Below are 19,497 nucleotides of genomic sequence, written 5' to 3' on the forward strand. Positions count from 1 at the left end.
GTTTTCTCTCACTCATGGGACAGTACATCACCCCAATTCTAAGCGTAAAGCTCTAAAATGTTTGCCCCTTGGGTTCTGCCATAGAGTTATATTAGAAGTGCTCATCCAAGAAGGCTAAAGGTCATTGGCCATAGATAGAATGACATCAAATCACGTTATATCTACAATAGCTTTGATTGGACTGATCATGTCAACATCTTACTTTCAAAGTCTTAGCTAGCAGTCCTCATCAGTTGTCATCAAGCCGACAATCCTTTTTAATCCTTGTCATATGAAGATTAATAATGAAGAGAAATTATAAATAAAACGTATCGGTGCTCATCGGCCATTGTACATAAAGATTACACAACAAGATGGAAATCGCAAATTCAACAATGAGTTGTTTGGAAGGAATCAGTTGCTAACTCCAAGCGTTGCAAAGAAACCACTAATGTTAGCCTGCTATTCAATGGAGTGGCTGTGTTTTGTTTTCAGAGTTCCCACCATAAATCCAAAGAATGCCAGACTTTGATGACAAAATTTGCCCAGAAAGGACCGCTGCGCCACCTTCACAAAGTGAGTCCAAAAGTGTCTTGGATGCTGCTGCATGAATTATGTAATATGCAAGGGGGAAATGTTTACTCTAGCTAAGAAAGTAATACTAAGTGTATATTGTGTAGTAAGCTGTTAGTAGGCCATGTGCCTCACCCTAATCATTTTGTCTATTTTCACCAACACGGTATTGTATACCCATCGTTCGTGGCCTGGGGCCTGTTGCACAAAAGTAGAATTAAGACATCCGGGATAAATGACTCAGCTGAGCTCAATGAAGCCAAAACATGTGCGTCCAGGCTTAATTGGTTGCACAAAGACCAAGCCAGGATGAGCAGACACGGATTCATTAAGCCAGGTGAAACCAATCCTGGATAGGTGCGCGCTCACGGCTCACTCAAATAGACCCCGCCACAGATCACAGATTAACTGATTTACCATGGCAACTAGAGCCGCGTACTTTTCCCCGTCGGAAGCACAAATCCTCATGGAGGCATATGAGGAGGTAAAAGATATAATTAAGAAGAAAGGCAACACCGCCACAGTGATAAAGCAAAGAGAAAAAGCGTGGCAAAGTATTGCAGACCGCCTGAATGCGTAAGTAGTGCACAATTACACACTCACCGCTCCGCTGAAACATCACAATTACAATTCAAATATTTAATTCACATCTCCAAAAATGCAGTTGTACTGTAATTATGAAACGGTTAAATTTTTAATTGAAATGCACTGCAGATATGAGTGAAATTGTGTAAAGTAACTCCATCACACTGTATAAAGCTATGATACCATTTTTTGATATTTTTACTGAAACAAGACAAAAATACCAAGTAATTTTTTGCAGTGTGACTCCATTAAATGTGTGTGTGTGTGTGTGTGTGTGTGTGTGTAGATTAAACATGAACGGGCCAAAACGGACATGGCAGCAGGTCAAAATCAAATACAAGAACATTCTGCAGAATGGTATGGTCCCTGACTAATATTTAACAAAGCACAAGCATATATTGTACCCAGAAGGTGCCTGCTCACACATTGTCTGTACTGTTTTAGCAGTGAAAAAGAATACCCACAGACAAGGCACGGGTGGTGGGTCACCAAAGGCTGACCTTACCCCAGCAGAGGACATGGCCTTGGAGCTAAATAAAAGGCAGGCCCGTCTTAGAGGGGATCCCTGGGGAAAGAGACGAGCATAGGTTCCTCCCAAGATGCCACCCGCTTCATTAAGGTATGTCCTTCCATCTCTACATGGGATACAACCACATTCATATTGAATCAATTTGGACTGTCTGACTTTGGTTTACCTATTGCCTTGCAGTGTCTGGCAGCACTGTGTTCCTGTTAGAGCCACCAGCACAAGCACCAGACGATGCTGATCCAGTGAGTACTCCATCAAAGGCATACTGTAGGCCTGGCATGTCTTGTCTACTAGCTTCAATATGAATCCGATTAAATGTGATAGGGTGAAGGCCCCAGTGCAGCAGCAACAGCACATGATGGAGACGATGATGAGGAGGAGACCATCTCTCTGGATTCCAGAAGGCATGAGGTATCATGTTAAGACTGTGAAAGTACTATTTACTCTACAATGGTGAGGAGTCCTCATCAAATCAAAAAATCTAATTTCTTTTACAGGACCCAGATGCTATACAGTGGAAAACCAGCCTGGCAACATAGTGCGTATTAATAAAAGGACACCACATCCTGCCAAATTCCAGCTGCGCTAATTGTATTGTGTTCACAGAGCTCACAAGCTATCAGAAAGTTGTATGGCAACCACCTCCGGCGCCAAATAGAACTGGCAGACATAGACATTCAGTACAAGAAGAAAAAGATGAAAATCTTGCACTGGAGTCCGAAATAAAAAAGAGGACAATTAGGAAACTGGACCTTGAAATAAAAAAACTTGAGAGGGAGGTGAGATATGCCTTCAATGTACACTGTATGCTAACTGTAACACAAATGTATTAATCATTATTTTTCTTTCCTCCCCCAGCTCCAAGAAGATGACACAGCTCAAAATAAAAATTAGGTATATTCTCGTAAAGTCAAGTGAGCCATGACATATGAGCTCTTATTGTGAGCACACAGGACGGTGGCATCTTTCTAAGGTTTTTTTTATTTTCCCAGCAATCAGTACAACCAAGTCATCGTTATAAGGCATCGCCCTCTTTTGCCCACCCCCCCAGCACCAGGTGTGGCCACTAGCCTATATGAAGGCCCAAAATTGTGTGTTCCTTTCTGCTCTGACAATGGCATGCCCATTCGTGCGAGATGTGGTGGATGAAGAAGCACTTGTGCTGAGGAGAAGCCTTCAGGCGAGAAAGGGTCTTCAGGGACCGGTTGGACCCACTGGCCTTCCCTGATGACCATCTATATGAAAGATACAGGTTTTTCTGCAGATGGCATCAGGTATCTATGCAGACTACTGGGTCCCAGGATTAAGCACCGCACTGCACGGAGCCATGCACTGAGTGTGGAGCAAATGGTTTGTGTGGCCTTGCGCTTTTTTGCTAGTGGAGCCTTCCTGTACTCAGTGGGGGATGCAGAACAGCTGAACAAGGCACAAATTTGCCGCACAATAAGGAGTGTGTGTCTGGCTATCAAAGCATTAGCAGATGTCTTCATCTCCTTCCCTGGCCACAGAAGACTCTGTGACATCAAAGAGGAGTTCTATAGGATTGCAGGTAAGAGGATCTACAAATTACAGGACAACTGTTAACACATAGTAGGATACTCATTACTTTGTGTGACAGGTTTCCCAATGTCATTGGTGCAGTGGACTGCACACACATAAGGATAAAAGCCCCCTCAGGTGCCCATGAGGCCGATTTTGTGAATAGGAAATCCTTTCACAGCATTAATGTTCAGGTGAACATAACTTTTTGATATTGTCCATTGACGAACACTCTGCATTGCCAGTGATGTGCATTGATTGGTGTAATATTCCTCATCTTATGATTTCAGATGGTCTGCAATGCTGACTGTGTGATCAGCAATGTTGTGGCAAAATGGCCTGGCTCAGTCCATGACTCCAGAATCTTTCGGGCCTCTGAAATCTATCAGTGCCTATCACAAGGTAAGCCACACAACCCCTATTTATAACCATCATGGCTGTGCAAGAATATCACTGTGTTTATGAGGTAGTAATGATGAGATTTTGTGTTGACAGGTGAATTCTCTGGTGTGTTGCTGGGAGACAGGGGGTATGGCTGCCAGCCTTTTCTCCTGACACCTTTCACAGACCCCCAGGAAGCACAGCAGGCCTACAACCATGCCCATGCCAGGCCAGGGCCAGAGTTGAAATGACCTTTGGCCTCCTGAAGGCACGCTTTCACTGCCTTCACAAATTAAGGGTCAGCCCTGTTAGGGCATGTGATATTACTGTGGCTTGTGCTGTCCTCCACAATGTGGCCTGCCTGAGGAAGGAGAGGGCCCCAGAGTGCCACCAGCCATGGACTGGGACAATCCGGCAATCTTCCCTGATGACGACAGTGGTCGGCTGCTGAGGGACCAATATGTGTTGAATTATTTTAGTTAGTATGTGTGCTTTCAATTTTGGTTAAATATGTCCTGCGGTGGCAGAGGAATTTGGTTTTTTTTGGGTTCGTTTTTTGACGAATTTGGCCTCTTATGATGTTTGTGCGGTATACTGTGTGTAATACAAGGCTGCAGGGAGGCTACTGCATCCATTCATTTGTCTGTTCAGTTGATGTGTATGGATTTGTCCTGCATTTATTTTAGTGTGCAGACATGCAGGGTGTGTTATATACAGACCTTTGAATGTGTATGTATCATTTTGTATAATATGCTTGGATTCTGTGCTTTCCATCTTGTAGAGTCACTGTGAATTCAGTTTCGAAAGGAGCTGATGGTTTACCTGCTTTTGTTTTGTCCTTATTCAATAAAGGAACATAATGTTACACATTGTGTTTTTATATTCATATGGAATGTGTATTTGTTTATATGACAGAGTACTAGGGCCACACTGAAGAAAAAGGATAAAGTCATAAATTTATGAGGCTGGTTCTTTCTGCAGAAAAGCTACATATTGTTTTTACAGTTTTGATACTTATACAATGTGATACTTAATATTCTGGCACATCAGCATGTCTTGTTTATGAAACCATACTGAAGTACAATTTCACGAAATGCCCCACATCTGTCATTTTAACAACTGTCCTCCTTTAAAACAACTGGTTACAATATTATGACTTGTGTTTTTTTCCCCTCTGTGGCCCTAATATTCTATCATTTTATATATAGCCTTATAGTCTATGGGAAACTGTAAATTATCTAATGATAGCAACATCATCTAAAAATCATTTTTTATCCAAAATCATTGAAATTAATGATCACAAACGTTTAAATAATAACAGTGGGTCTAGTTATATGTGATAACAATGTATTAGTGAGCAGTGAAATAACTATGGTTTCCATTTGTGGTGACTGCTGACTGACATTAGGGATGAGATTAAATAGATCCTGGAATTTAGCCTGGTCTGGAGCAGGCTAGCTCCACAGAATAAATCTCCATGGTAATTTATACCATAACATATCCTCCTGCCCCCTATCCATCTTTAGTGCAACCGGATTACGGATCAATTGAGCCAGGATCACCAAGATATCCTGGCTTAATCCCTTATCCTAGTTTTGTGCAACAGGCCCCTGGTGTGTGCTTGTTTGGCAACTTTTTTGTACAGCTTTGACAGCGCCACTGATAGTATTGGTGGTGCTTGACTTGCACGTGCAAATTCATCACGCACAACATTCTACAGTAGAATTGTGTTATTTGACGTGTCAAATTAAAAGCTTATTTAATTGACTGTCTGCTCAGGCTAACAGCCTCACCTGTGAGGGAGGGCCGAGCCAACTCACTCAGTCACACACTTAGCAGCCGAGGAGAGAGAAGGACAGCTGTGAAAACAACAGCTGGAAAATGAGTTGGAATCACAGTAGCATTTTAATAATGTACACAATGTTAGAGTACAGAGTAGAATTTGCCAGAACAAAATCTCATATAAAGCCGGTTCTACGCGCAACCTACACCGGCATATGCGAACTGCACCCAACTATGAAGCTATCTGTAGCGGAGTTTCGAGAAACTAGCAAGCCTGCTAGTGATAGTGGTGGAGCCAGCACCTCCACACGTGGAGATGTATCCACTCAGTCAAGTAGGCCTACTCCACGACCCACAGCAACGCAGTCTTCTATGGATCAGTTTATGCCAAAGTCTATGTCTGTAGCAAAACAAGGCCAAATTGATATCGTATTGGCTAAAATGATTGCCACCGATTTCCAGCCATTTTCGATTGTGGAGGAAAACCCTTTCAAAATCACTTATTCCACAACTGTACGAGAGCACACAGGCTTCAGACTGGGAAAGAGTCCAAAAAGCTACTGCAGTTTGCCTTACCACTGACTGCTGGACATCAAGGGTAACCAGTTCTTACATGTCAGTTATATGTCACTTCATTGAAGATTTTTCGATGTCTAGCTGTCTTCTGGACTGCTTTGAGTTCAGCAACAGACACACCTCAGAGAACTTGGCAGAGGAACTGTTGAGAGTGGCCAGAGAATGGCAAGTAGATGGAAAAGTGGTCTGTTGTGTTAGCGACAATGCAGCTAACGTAACTAAAATGGACCCATCATCCATGTCTTGCCCACACAATCAACTTGATTGTAAGAGATGCTCTGAGGGTGATGATGCCTACTGTGGACAAAGTGAAAGCAGCTGTGGAATACTTCCACAGGAGCACAGTAGGTGCTGAAAAACTACACAAGGCCAGATGGGGATGCCTGAGCTGAGGCCTAAACAAGACTGCACTACAAGGTGGAATTCAACATTTTATATGTTGAAGCGGTTTCTTGAGTCAAAGGATGCCATCATCTCTACCCTGGCCAATGTCAATGCACCTGTTGATGCTCTGATCCCAGAGGAATGGGAGGTGGTGGAGGAGTTGTGCAGAGTCCTGGAACCCTTTGAGCAGGTCACTGTGGAGATCAGTGGAGAGATGTACAGTAAGCAGTTATTACTACATCATTATTTAACCCAGTATTATATATGTATATGAGCAGTAGATTAGAATGTAGTATCAGTAGACAAAACCTGAACTAATAAGTTACTGTTCTGTCTTTTCAGCTATGTGACAGCCTCAAAAATGATACTCCTGTGTAAGGGTCTAAAGCGAATCACAGCCAGCCGCCAGAGAGAAGCAAATGTAACCACAGGACATGTGACAGAGTTGATGGACACCCTACGTTCATCAATGGACAGAAAGTTCCACAGAATGGAATATAATCACGTGCTATCAGAAACCGCTGCACTTGACCCCAGGTTTAAGAAGTTAGCCTTCAGTGATGCCAGAGCGATTGATGAGGCTCTTCAAAGATTAACCTCAGCAGCAGGGGGGGACAGCCCCAGCAGTCAGCTGGCTCAGGCACCAGGGCAACAGGAAGAAGAGGGATCAGATGGAGCAGAAGCACCAGCAGTAGTGCCACAAACGTCTGCTGTTTGGATGCTGTTTGACGAGAGAGCAACTGGGGATGCAGCACAAAGATGCAATAACGGAGGTCAGATCCTTTTTGTTTTAAGTGGGATGCTGCAGTTTTGCACATTGTTATTTATTTTTCTTTGATATGGTGCAATATTCTATTATTATGCTGTTCAGATTGTATTAGTCTTGAATTGTTACATTTATATGCACTTTGTTTATATACTTAAAAAAGTTATACTTTAAATGCAAATGTTTAATAGCATTCTTTTTCATAACAAACCAATGCATTTTTAAATATGATTTCATTTAATAATTTAATTAGAATTGTTTTAACACCAATCATAGTCAAACTATCGCAAACTGTTTGACTTGAAAAAATACGAAACATATTTTTTTTAAAGAGCCATTTGGGAGCCAAAGGAGCCAACCCTTTTTGGTGAGCTGAGCCGAACAAGCCCGGCTCACTGAAAAGAGCCGGAATGCCCATCACTACTATTTTCACCTCTTAATTTCACCTACTGTTCTAACTTGGTAGCGCACAAATAGCCTATAACCTGTTTTAGAGCAATGTATTCATCGAATATTGTAAGCGCTTTCATTGTCTGTTTATATGCCCCATTTATTTATCCTACAGTTCTAACTTGTACAGGTTCACTGTAAGAACGGCCCATGTTCTGAATTCTGTCATTGTACATTTTCAAAAGTGCTAAACAAATAGTTATAGTGACTATTTCCGAAGTCACTTGCTCATGTCTTAATCGAAATTACGGATTGCCTCTTATCCGCTTGTCGTCCCCTTATGCCATTGTCTGTACATCTCAATTGTCAGTATTAAGCAAGTCTGCCATATCAGATATGTTTTTTTAAAGGTAGTAATTGAGGCTGAATGAATTGTTTCGATAACAGACAAGGCTCCGCTGAAAGCCAGGTGTAGCAGTGGTAAGGTGTTGGGACTCTGCTGTTCAGACTCTGCTGTTGGGACATCTTTATGTAGGCCCTAACAGTTTGTGGMCACCGTTTGTCACTGTTATAGTGCAACTAATGTATTGTGTAGTGTTGTGTTGTGTAGTGGCTTTACTGGCATGCATCCCACTTTTTTTGGTTTGCTCCACCTAGATTTACATGCTAAAATCGCCACTGCAACCACCCATCACGTTTATTATTTTTTTCTCTTCACCTGGCCCTAATACTCTTCCATAGAAAAGTGCTTTACAAATTAAATGAATTATTATTATTATTACCTTCACAAATAAGCAGTTTTTTATTTTAATGTGTAACGTTATATTATCAAAGAATAGATAGCAGGGTTGTATCAATGGGGTTTGCTCTACAGGTCTTTTGCTCTTCTCTTGTGGTCATTTGAAAAATAGCAACAACTTTGGTCATGACTTCAAGCACTGCCCTGGGGTTCATCCAGTGACCTGGGGTTCATCCAGTGACCTGGGGTTTATCCAGTGACATGGGATTTATCCAGTGACATGGGATTTATCCAGTGACATGGGATTTATCCAGTGACATGGGGTTTATCCAGTGACATGGGGTTTATCCAGTGACATGGGGTTTATCCAGTGACATGGGATTTATCCAGTGACATGGGGTTTATCCAGTGACATGGGGTTTATCCAGTGACATGGGGTTTATCCAGTGACATGGGGTTTATCCAGTGACATGGGGNATGGGGTTTATCCAGTGACATGGGGTTTATCCAGTGACATGGGGTTTATCCAGTGACATGGGGTTTATCCAGTGACATGGGGTTTATCCAGTGACCTGGGGTTTATCCAGTGACCTGGGGTTTATCCAGTGACATGGGGTTTATCCACTGCTGTGGGGTTTATCCACTGGAGTGCACTGTACTGAATATACAGTGAGCTCCAATAGTTTTGGGACAGTGACACATTTAGTTATTTTGTGTCTGTACTCCATCACTTGGGATGTGAAATTATATAATAACTATTTAATTTGAGGGTATTTTCATCCATATCGGCTGAACCGTTTAGAAATTACAGCACTTTTTGTACCTAGTCCCCCGATTTTATGGGACCAAGAGTATTGTGACAAATCCACTTATATGTGTATTAAAGTAATAAAATGTTTAGTGTTTGGTCCCATATTCCTAGCAATGACTACATCAAGCTTGTGACTTTACAAACTTGTTGGATGCATTTGCGATTTGTTTTAGTTGTGTTTCAGATAATTTTGTGCCCAATTGAAATGAATGGTAAATTGTGCATCACCGCCTGGTACGGCAACTGCACTGCCCATAACCGCAAAGCTCTCCAGAGGGTGCTGCAGTTTGCCCAATGCACAGGGAAAAACTTCCCGCCCTCCTGGACACCTACAGCACCTGATGCCATAGGAAGGCCAAAAAGATCATCTAGGACAGGGGTGTCAAACATACGGCCCGCGGGCCGGAACCGGCCCCCAAGGAGGTTCGATCAGGCCCGCAGGATAATTTGAAAGTGGAAAAAATGCATAAAAGACATGGAATTAATATTTTTAATTCGCTGCAATTCATGGATTATCCGCTAAGGGGCGCACTCTTTCCATCAGAGTAGAAGACAAGCTGCATCACTGAGACAGACTGAAAACAGCAGACGGTATCAATGCGCCATCTGCTGCTTGTTACGACGTTGTTAATACCTTGGTCTCTACCTCTCCGCTACACCCTCATTAGCCAAAATGTCGTTATCCAAACGGAGAAAAGTAGATAAGGCGTGTAGAATTTTCAAAGAAAAATGGACCACGTCCTATTTATTTACAGAGATGCACGGAAAACCTTCGTGCTTGGTGTGTTTCACCAAGTTTGGTATTGAAGGAATATAATATTCGACGCCACTACGAGACTCATCACAGCGAAAAATATGACGGCTTGCAAGGACAACTGAGAAGAGATAAGATTAACGAATTGCTGGCGGGTCTGAGGAAACAGCAGTCAACTTTCATCCAGAGCCGAGAAGTCAGTGAAGCAGCGGTAAAAGCCAGCTACCTAATTGCTAGCGAAATAGCATTAGCATCAAAGCCGTATTCCGACGGTGACTTTGTTAAACGATGCATGATGAGGCGGCTGAACTTGTATGTCCCGAGAAGCGACAAGCTTTATTGCACATAAACAAGTAAATTGCACATTTGTCTAAGGAAATATGAGGTGTTTCATGAAATGTTTTGTAAAAGGATAGTTCATTAAATTTCAATATTTTCCTAATGTTCTTGTGCTTCTTTACACCAAAACAAAGGAAAGACATGATATTTTGGTTATTTATAGCAGAGTATGGTATAATTTTAATGGTCTGGCCCACTTGACATCTCCCTAGGCCGTATGTGGCCCACGATGCGAAATGAGTTTGACACCCCTGATCTAGGACATCAACCACCCGAGCCACTGCCTGTTCAACCCACTATCATCCACATACACATACACAAGGCGAGGTCAGTACAGGTACACCAAAGCTGGGACCGAGAAGCTGTTTTTCAGTCTCTATCTTAAGGACATCGGACTGCTAAACAGCCATCACTAGCACATCAGAGGCGCCTGCCAATAGGCATAGATTAGGAATGTATAAACTGCACTCCACACCATTCTACAGTATCTTAGTCACTTTAAATTGTGTTTACATATTACATCACCCATTTCATATGTATATACTATATTCTATTCTATACTACACCACTGACTGTTAAACAGCCATCTCCAGCACATCAGAGGCTGCTGCCTATAGACATAGATTAGGAACCACTGGCCATCTTAAGGAAATGAAACACTAGCCACTTTAATAATGTATTCGTATCTTGCATTACTCATCTCATATGTGTAAACTGTACTCTATAATATTCTACGGTATCTTAGTCACTTTAATTGTGTGTAAATGCTGCATCACCCATCTCATATGTATATAGTGTATTCTATACTATGTGTAACAGTTTAACTTTAGTCCGTCCCCTCGCCCCGACCCGGGCGCGAACCAGGGACCCTCTGCACACATCAACAACTGACACCCACGAAGCATCGTTACCCATCGCTCCACAAAAGCCGCGGCCCTTCCAGAGCAAGGGGAACCACTACTTCAAGGTCTCAAAGCGAGTGACGTAACCGATTGAAACGCTATTAGCGCGCACCACCGCTAACTAGCTAGCCATTTCACATCCGTTACATATGCCACTGTATCTTAGTCCAATGCTGCTCTGACATATATGTATATATTCTTAATCCATTCCTTACTTAGTTTTACGTGTATTTTTGGGTGTATGTTGTGAAACTGTTAGATATTACTTGTTAGATATTACTGCACTGTCGGAGCTCGAAGCGCAAGCATTTCGCTACACCCGCAATAACATCTGCTAAACACTGGTATGTGACCAATAAAATTGCTTTGATTTATACCCACTAGGCCTACTTTATATTGGCAGCTCATACCCTCTAGGTCTACTTTATATTGGCAGCTCATACCCTCTAGGTCTACTTTATATTGGCAGCTCATACCCTCTAGGTCTACTTTATATTNGCTCATACCCTCTAGGTCTACTTTATATTGGCAGCTCATACCCTCTAGGTCTACTTTATATTGGCAGCTCATACCCTCTAGGTCTACTTTATATTCATTGTGAGAGGACAGAGGATATGGCTTTTGAGTCTCGCCTCATAAATGGAAGGGGAAAACAGTGGAATTGAATCACATGTTGTTAGTCTCTGAAACACTGTTACCCCATCTGACCACACATGCTTGGCGTTTAAGACCTCCCATAGGTGTCCTCGAAATAGCAATAAGATAGTACTTTATTAATCCCCCAGAGGGGAAATTTGATTGCACCAGCCAACACTTACACTGAAAACCTTCCTAATATTGAGTTGCACCCTCTTTTGCCCTCAGAGCAGCCTCAGTTCGTTAGGGCATGGACTCTACAAGGTGTTGAAAGCGTTCCACAGGGATGCTGGCCCATGTTGACTCCAATGCTTCCACAGTTGTGTCAAGTTGGCTGGATGTCATTTAGGTGGTGGACCATTCTTGATACACACAGGACAACTACAAATACCTAGGTTTCTGGTTAGACTATAAACTCCTTCCAGACTCACATTAAGCATCTCCAATCCAAAATGAATTCTAGAATCGGCTTCCTATTTCGCAAACAAAGCCTCCTTCACTCATGCTGCCAAACATACCCTCGTAAAACTAACTGTACTACCGATCCTTAACTTTGGCGATGTCATTTACAGAATAGCCTCCATCACTCTACTCAGCAAACTGGATGTAGTCTATCACAGTGCCATCTGTTTTGTCACCAAAGCCCCATATTCTACCCACCACTGCGACCTGTATGCTCTCGTTGGCTGGCCCTCGCTACATATTCGTTGCCAAACCCACTGGATCCAGGTCATCTACAAGTCTTTGCTAGGTAAAGCTCCGCCTTATCTCAGCTCACTGGTCACCATAGCAACACCCACCCGTAGCACGCGCTCCAGCAGGTATATTTCACTGGTCACCCCCAAAGCCAACAACTCCTTTGGCCTTCTTTCCTTCCAGTTCTCTGCTGCCAATGATTGGAAAAATTTGCAAAAATCACTGAAGCTGGAGTCTAATATCTCCCTCTCTAACCTTAAGCATCAGCTGTCAGAGCAGCTTACCGATCGATCACTGTACCTGTACACAGCCAATCTGTAAATAGCACACAACCTCATCCCCATATTGTTATTTATCTTTTTGCTCTTTTGCACCCCAGTATCTCTACTTGCACATCATCATCTGCACATCTATTACTCCAATGCTAAATTGTAATTATTTTGCCTCTATGGCCTTACCTTCCTAATCTTCTACATTTCCACACACTGTACATAGATTTTTATATTGTGTTATTGACTGTACGTTTGTTTATGTGTAACTCTGTGTTTTTGTTTTTGTTGCACTGCTTTGCTTTATCTTGGCCAGGTCGCAGTTGTAAATGAGAACTTGCTCTCAACTGGCCTACCCTAGTTAAATAAAGGTGAAATAAAAATAAACAGCTCTGGTGGACATTCCAGCCGTCAGCATGCCAATTGCACGCTCCCTCCAAACTTGAGAKATCTGTGGCATTGTGTTGTGTGACAAAATTGCACATTTTAGAGTGGCCTTTTGTTGTCCCCAGCACAAGGTGCACCTGTGTAATGATTATGCTGTTTAATCAGCTTCTTGATATGCCACACCTGTCAGGTGGACGGATTATGTTGTCAAAGGAGAAATGCTCACTAACAGGGATGTAAATTAATTTGTGCACACATTGCTTTAGAAATAAGCTTTTTGTGTGTATGGAACATTTCTGGGATCTTTTATTTCAGCTCATGAAACATGGGACCTACACTTTAGATGTTGCGTTTAGATTTTTGTTCAGTGTAGTATGATATGTTGGACAGATGGTTACTTGAGGCAAACATAATTAACGCAAACGTCTAGCATATGCGAGTTCGAAGCTCATCACGGGTCAAATTTAGCATCTAATGATTCTCCATTCCATTCGTATTTGGGAAAATGAACATACATTCAGGAGGTGGAAAGAACCAATATCGCCAGCACCCGTATCTGGAATTACCCCACTGTACCTCCAGCGTTTAATGATACCACCTTTAAATCCTGGTTCCAAAGCAGCATCATACATTTTGAGCATGTGTACTATGATGGATCTCTGCTGTCATTCAATCAATTACAAAAAAGATTTGGATTATCCAAATCCGATTTCTTTATGTTCTTACAACTCAGAAATCTTATTCAATTCGCTTCAACAAATCTGGATGAACCTAAAGGCATCTAACATAGAAAACATAACGAAAGAACCTTCTACGCCAAAGACGTTGATTGCCAAGTTATATCAAGGGTTGATTGAAACTCTACCTGATCTAAAGGAAGAAATGGAGAACTATTGGTCACAGATATTTGAAAATGCTCATACCTGCTCCTACAACATGGGACAGAAACTACAGCAATTTAAGATCATTCATAGGATTTACCACATTCCTGCCAGAATGAATGTAATGCACCCAGAAATGTCACATCGCTGTTGGAGATGCAAAAAGTTTCCATGTGTTTGCTGTGTTCAATACAGTTCCATATATACATTCCAGCCATTACAATGAGCTTGTCCTCCTATAGCTTCTCCCACCAGCATCCTCTGAACACTATTTTGGGATAATGTATGTGCTATCATTTTATTGTGTATAGGAATTTTATATCCACCCATCTCCAAGATTGTCTGTTGGGAAATGTAAATATTGGTGATCAATATCAGAGAAAGTTTTGCAATCCAGGTCTAATTGCTACGGACAAATGAATAGCGATCAATTGGTACGCCTCATATTCACCCTTATCAAACTGGAGGACTGAACTACCAAGCTACACCCCATTAGATTCTATATAACATAAACCAGACACATTTGACAGAATTTGGAAATCGTATGTTGACCGTCTCAGAGAATGATTTGTGTAGTGGGCGTTTTGTTTTTGTGTTGTTTATGAAAACATAAAAATAAAGTAATTGGTTACTTTCACTGACCGCCAAGGATTTAATTAAGGCGATTACGCCGAAATGTAAGCCTGTTGTATGTCAGATCAGATCGATGCAGAAACAGAGCTTAGTTTTTCTTTATTTTCCAGGCGTCACCAGTCGAAGCGTTCTGTGTTATGGAATCCTTTTTTTCGTTATGACCCAGAATACTTTGTTGTAAACTATTGACAAAACATTGTGTATCAGATAGGTATGACCACTAGAGGGCAGTGGTTTGTAGGTAGGAACAGGTAACCAAAAACTGCACACATTTTTTCCGCTGAGCATTCTTGACCTTGATGTGGCTCAGAAAATACAACCAGATATAATATTTATTTAGCTCATTGTAGGTGTTTGTATGAGAAATATAAAGAGCAGGACCCATTGCTAGTATGTCATTGCAGTACAGTTAATACAACAGTCATTTATTTTTCAAGAAAAAGACAAGGCTTTTTGATATGATTTACTCCATTCCTCATAGCCACAACCAGTCAGGTCACACCAATCTACTTTCACTCCACACACACATTTTGATAAGCTTTAAAAAGATGGCACCATTCCATGGCAAGGGACTGCTTTAAAAGGCAATTAGACACAATATTTCCTTTAATGAGAAAGACACGTTTAATACTATCATTATAGAATAAATCTGGTTTCTGAAAACGAGTTGTATGGTTGAAGTCAGAGTTGTACTGTTAAATAATGTTGCATAGTTAACGATGAGGTGGCATTGATTTTTTTGTAAGTGAAAAGTAAAATGCTGCCGACTGCATGGGGCTAATAACATGATTCCATGTCAAATCCAACCAGGATCTACGTGTGGCATTACAATATGCATGTACACTGGGTTAGCAGTGTTGCACTGGAGTTAAACACAACAATGTGTGGCAAATAAACCCAGCAACAGAAGTAATCATGAATGTCACCTCGTTAGTCAGAGACCTCCAGACACTCATTACTCTGTCTTCTGAAGCTTTAGAATGGGTAGCTGAAGATGTAACTTGCAAAATCTCTTCGCAGGCAATCAGAGAAGTTAGCTGAGCTTTCCAATAAAACAATAACACTGTCATTCAATGAGCTATAAAGTCTATAAAGCTCCAATCCAAAAGATGCCTGACCTGTAGTTCAAAGATCAGTAAACTTTATTCCAAACGCTAACATTCAGCTTCAAAATTGACCCAGCATTTGATAGAGTAAACTTCTAGAAGAATCCTTGTCCAATATCTGTTCAGCTCAGCTGTGATTGGATAACAGCAGACAAGTCCATAAGAGGGAATCTTCAGCTGTATTTATAGTGTCCAAAGATAAGTGCTGTAGTAATGGAGTCCAGGACTCGACCTCAAAGCAGCAGAGTGAAAGAAAACAAGATATTTTAAACCAGACATTAAAACAAATTAAGAAATTATAAAGCATCACACTGCTGCAGCTGTCTGCCCCAATCTTACGAATGAAGTTCCTGCCTGCCCTGGGGCAGAGCAGTCCTTTCCCTCAGTCTTTTGCATCCATCTTTCCATCCCTTAATCTGTGAAAGCTCCAGCCTAAAAGACCTCCTTCCATCTGTCCATCAATAAATCCATAATTTCCTTTACTTAGGTCCCGTGTGGCTCAGTTGGTAGAGCATGGCGCTTGCAACGCCAGGGTTGTGGGTTCAATTCCCACGGGGGGACCAGGATGAATATGTATGAACTTTCCAATTTGTAAGTCGCTCTGGATAAGAGCATCTGCTAAATGACTTAAATGTAAATGTACTTCGTCCTCTTGGTAATCGTAACAACAGTTTCCATGTTCCCTTCTCCCCAGTCCTTCCCCAGCCTCAGTAGCTTCTGCAGGCCTTACAGTCCTTCTGAGCCAACAGAGCCACAATTCCTGGGTCACCGGAACTCATAGATGGCTGCACTGTGTTCTGGAACATGGGTGAGGTTCAGAGACTGGTACCTGTGAAGGAGACAGAGTCAGACAGTGCTAGTTAGTGTGGAAAGTCAAGAGAGGAGAGATGCATTGGCCTGTCCCAAATCAACCTCTAGTCCTTGACTCATATCTTACAGAGAACAGTGCATTCTGTTTAACTTGACTGAAGTAAAAATCACATAACTTCATGCCCCACAGAAACAGGGCATGAACACCATTCTGACCTTGATAACCTGAGGACATCAAATATTTGCAAAACCAGTGTAAATAAAAAAATATTAATTTAGAGAAAATAAATCATCAGAACTGATGATGCACAGGAATATGTTCTAAGTTATCAGTCATAAAATGTTCATGAATTAACCCGTTGGTATTTAGTGTCCCGTTACCATTCTGAGCTCCTGTGGTAGTAGTACCCCTCAATGGTGGCTGTGGACTTCTGGAAGCAGATATAGTAGAAACCAGCAAAGGAAGCACCACTGATGTCTTTAATTGTGTGATCAGGGACCAGGAACTGTTCCTGTGGAGGAGGAAAACAACAGTTAGTACATCCTTATAACAACATTATACAGGGGAAATGTTTCCAAACTTCATATGCATGTTCCAGGTTTTCCTTGGTCGGGGAGGAAAAGGTGACATGCGGTCAGGTTTAAGCTTACCTTCCACCTCATGAAAATGTAGTCAGAGTTCTTCAGCTCATCATAGTCAAACTCATCCGAGTTAAACGTTTTTGCATACTGGTAGAAGGCTTGGAATTTGCCCTGGAGCCCAAATAGAAAATTGTTAAAACACACCACAAGGGGTCCTTTTGCTGGATCAGTACAATCTGTTAACAATCAGAACTATTGTTGTTGCTTGACAAATCTACTGATATCAGACAGTAAAAGCCAAACCACTGTTCTGTAGCAACCTGATCTCAGAAACACAGAACTAGAACTGTGTGTAACTGCGTCATATGCTGGATAAGGGGAGATGCATGAGAGAAGATATTAACCAGACTAGTGAAGTCTCCATCCCCATAAACAGAAACTCTTAACCCTGGCCAGCTTAATTGAATCCTCTCATTAATTGAAATCTCCGCCCCCACTTTCAGCACAACCTTCACTCAATCCTGATATGACCAAATAAGCAGTGACTGCAACCCAACATCATTCAGGGGGGGGGGGGGGGGGGGGATGCCCCCCCATTCTCACCAAACAAGATTAGCCTACTTCATTTGGATCTGAGGCCTAAAGCAGAGCAATGTTGGTGGAATCACGTTTTTTTTTTAAAGGCTAAATTAAAGATCACATCTTTGATTTACCCAGTGCTTGCGATCCACATCCTCATCTGCATCCCACTTCCTGGTTAGAAATGGACGCTTCCTGCTGATGATCTCCCCAGCAAAGAACGTAGTCAGAGTGGGGTACTCCTATGGAAGAAAATCACAACAGAGAAAGAGAAACAAGTTATAGGCTGGGAATCAAATCAAACCAAATGTTATTTGTCATAAGTGAAATGCTTACTTACAAGCCATTAACCAATAATGCAGTTCAAGAAATAGAGTTAAGAAAATATTAACTAAATAAACTACAGTAAAATAAACAATAACGAGGCTTTAAACAGGGTGTACCGGTACCTAGTCAATGTGTGGAGGTACAGGTTAGTTGAGGTAATTTTTTAATTTACAGTTGAAGTTGGAAGATTACATACACCTCAGCCAAATACCTTTAAACTCAGTTTCTCACAATTCCTGACATTTAATCTGAGTAAAAATTCCCTGTCTTAGGTCAGTTAGGATCACCACTGTATTTTAAGAATGTGAAATGTCAGAATAATAGTAGAGAGACTGATTTATTTCACCTTTTATTTCTTTCACCACATTCCCAGTGGGTCAGAAGTTTACATACACTCAATTAGTATTTGGTAGAATTGCCTTTAAATTGTTTAACTTGGGTCAAACGTGTCGGGTAGCCTTCCACAAGCTTCCCACAATAAGTTCGGTGAATTTTGGCCCATTTGTCCTGGCAGAGCTGGTGTAACTGAGTCAGGTTTGTAGGCCTCCTTGCTCACACACCCTTTCTCAGTTCTGCCCACAAATGTTCCATAAGATTGAGGTCAGGGCTTTGTGATGGTCACTCCAATACCTTGACCTTGTTGTCCTTAAGCCATTTTGCCACAACGTTGGAAGTATGCTCATTGTCTATTTGGAAGACCCATTTGCGACCAAGCTTTAACTTCCTGACTGATGTCTTGAGATGTTGCTTCAATATATTCACATAATTTTCCAGCCTCATGATGTCATCTATTTTGTGAAGTGCACTAGTACCTCCTGCAGCAAAGCACCCCCACAACATGATCCTGCCACCCACATTCTTCACGGTTGGGATGGTGTTCTTCGGCTTGCAAGCCTCCCCCTTTTTCCTCCAAACATAACGATGGTCATTATGGCCAAACAGTTGTATTTTTGTTTCATCAGACCAGAGGACATTTCTCCAAAAAGTACAATCTTTGTCCCCATGTGCAGTTGCAAACCCTAGTCTGGCTTTTTTATGGCAGTTTTGGAGCAGTGGCTTCTTCCTTGCTGAGCAGCCTTTCAGGTTATGTCAATATAGGACTCGTTTTACTATGGATATAGATACTTTTGTACCCGTTTCCTCCAGCATCTTCACAAGGTCCTTTGCTGTTGTTCTGGGATTGATTTGCACTTTTCGCACCAAAGTACATCCATCTCTAGGAGACAGAACGCGTCAAACAATAGTATGCAAGTATAAACACCATGGGACCACGTAGCCGTATGACGTAGCCGTCATACCACTCAGGAAGGAGACGCGTTCTGTCTCCAAGAGATGAACGTATTTTGGTGCGATGAACATGGTACCTTCAGGCATTTGGAAATTTCTCGCAAGGATGAATCAAACTTGTGGAGGCCTACAATTTGTTTTCTGAGGTCTTGGCTGATTTCTTTATATTTTCTCATGATGTCAAGCAAAGAGGCACTGCATTTGAAGGTAGGCCTTGAAATACATCCACAGGTACACCTCCAATTGACTCAAATTATGTCAATTAGCCTATCAGA

General features: G+C 41.8%; 2 protein-coding genes and 1 long non-coding RNA gene across 4 annotated transcripts in view; 2 read left to right on the top strand and 1 right to left on the bottom strand.

Annotated features, from left to right (window-relative positions):
• Positions 1 to 726: 726 nt before the first annotated feature.
• LOC139029180 (uncharacterized) lies at positions 727 to 1,691 on the top strand. The gene is made up of 3 exons (XR_011481468.1): positions 727 to 1,128; positions 1,424 to 1,494; positions 1,582 to 1,691. It is a non-coding gene; the product is annotated as an uncharacterized lncRNA (long non-coding RNA).
• A 68-nt stretch (positions 1,692 to 1,759) lies between these two features.
• On the top strand, positions 1,760 to 4,470 carry LOC139029181 (putative nuclease HARBI1). Of its 2 annotated transcripts, XM_070448650.1 has the most exons (5): positions 1,760 to 2,077; positions 2,164 to 2,560; positions 2,659 to 3,215; positions 3,496 to 3,607; positions 3,701 to 4,470. In XM_070448650.1, the coding sequence occupies exons 3-5, from the start codon at positions 3,147 to 3,149 to the stop codon at positions 3,835 to 3,837; spliced, it is 318 nt and encodes a 105-aa protein (XP_070304751.1). In that variant the 5' UTR covers positions 1,760 to 2,077; positions 2,164 to 2,560; positions 2,659 to 3,146; the 3' UTR covers positions 3,838 to 4,470. The 2 variants fall into 2 exon arrangements, with proteins under 2 accessions (XP_070304751.1, XP_070304750.1); XM_070448649.1 differs by having other exon boundaries at positions 2,164 to 3,215.
• Positions 4,471 to 14,919: 10,449 nt separating this feature from the next.
• Positions 14,920 to 19,497, bottom strand: part of LOC111978238 (glucose-induced degradation protein 4 homolog) — an 8,962-nt gene continuing 4,384 nt past the window's right edge. The window contains exons 3-6 of the mRNA XM_024008187.2: positions 17,743 to 17,850; positions 17,099 to 17,200; positions 16,829 to 16,959; positions 14,920 to 16,466 (exon numbers count right to left, since the gene is read on the bottom strand). Of these exons, the coding sequence (XP_023863955.1) occupies positions 16,403 to 16,466; positions 16,829 to 16,959; positions 17,099 to 17,200; positions 17,743 to 17,850 (405 nt within the window). The 3' untranslated portion in view covers positions 14,920 to 16,402. The remainder of the gene's footprint in view (positions 16,467 to 16,828; positions 16,960 to 17,098; positions 17,201 to 17,742; positions 17,851 to 19,497) is intronic.

This window comes from Salvelinus sp. IW2-2015, linkage group LG18, assembly GCF_002910315.2.
Source record: "Salvelinus sp. IW2-2015 linkage group LG18, ASM291031v2, whole genome shotgun sequence".
Taxonomy (NCBI): Eukaryota; Metazoa; Chordata; class Actinopteri; order Salmoniformes; family Salmonidae; genus Salvelinus; species Salvelinus sp. IW2-2015.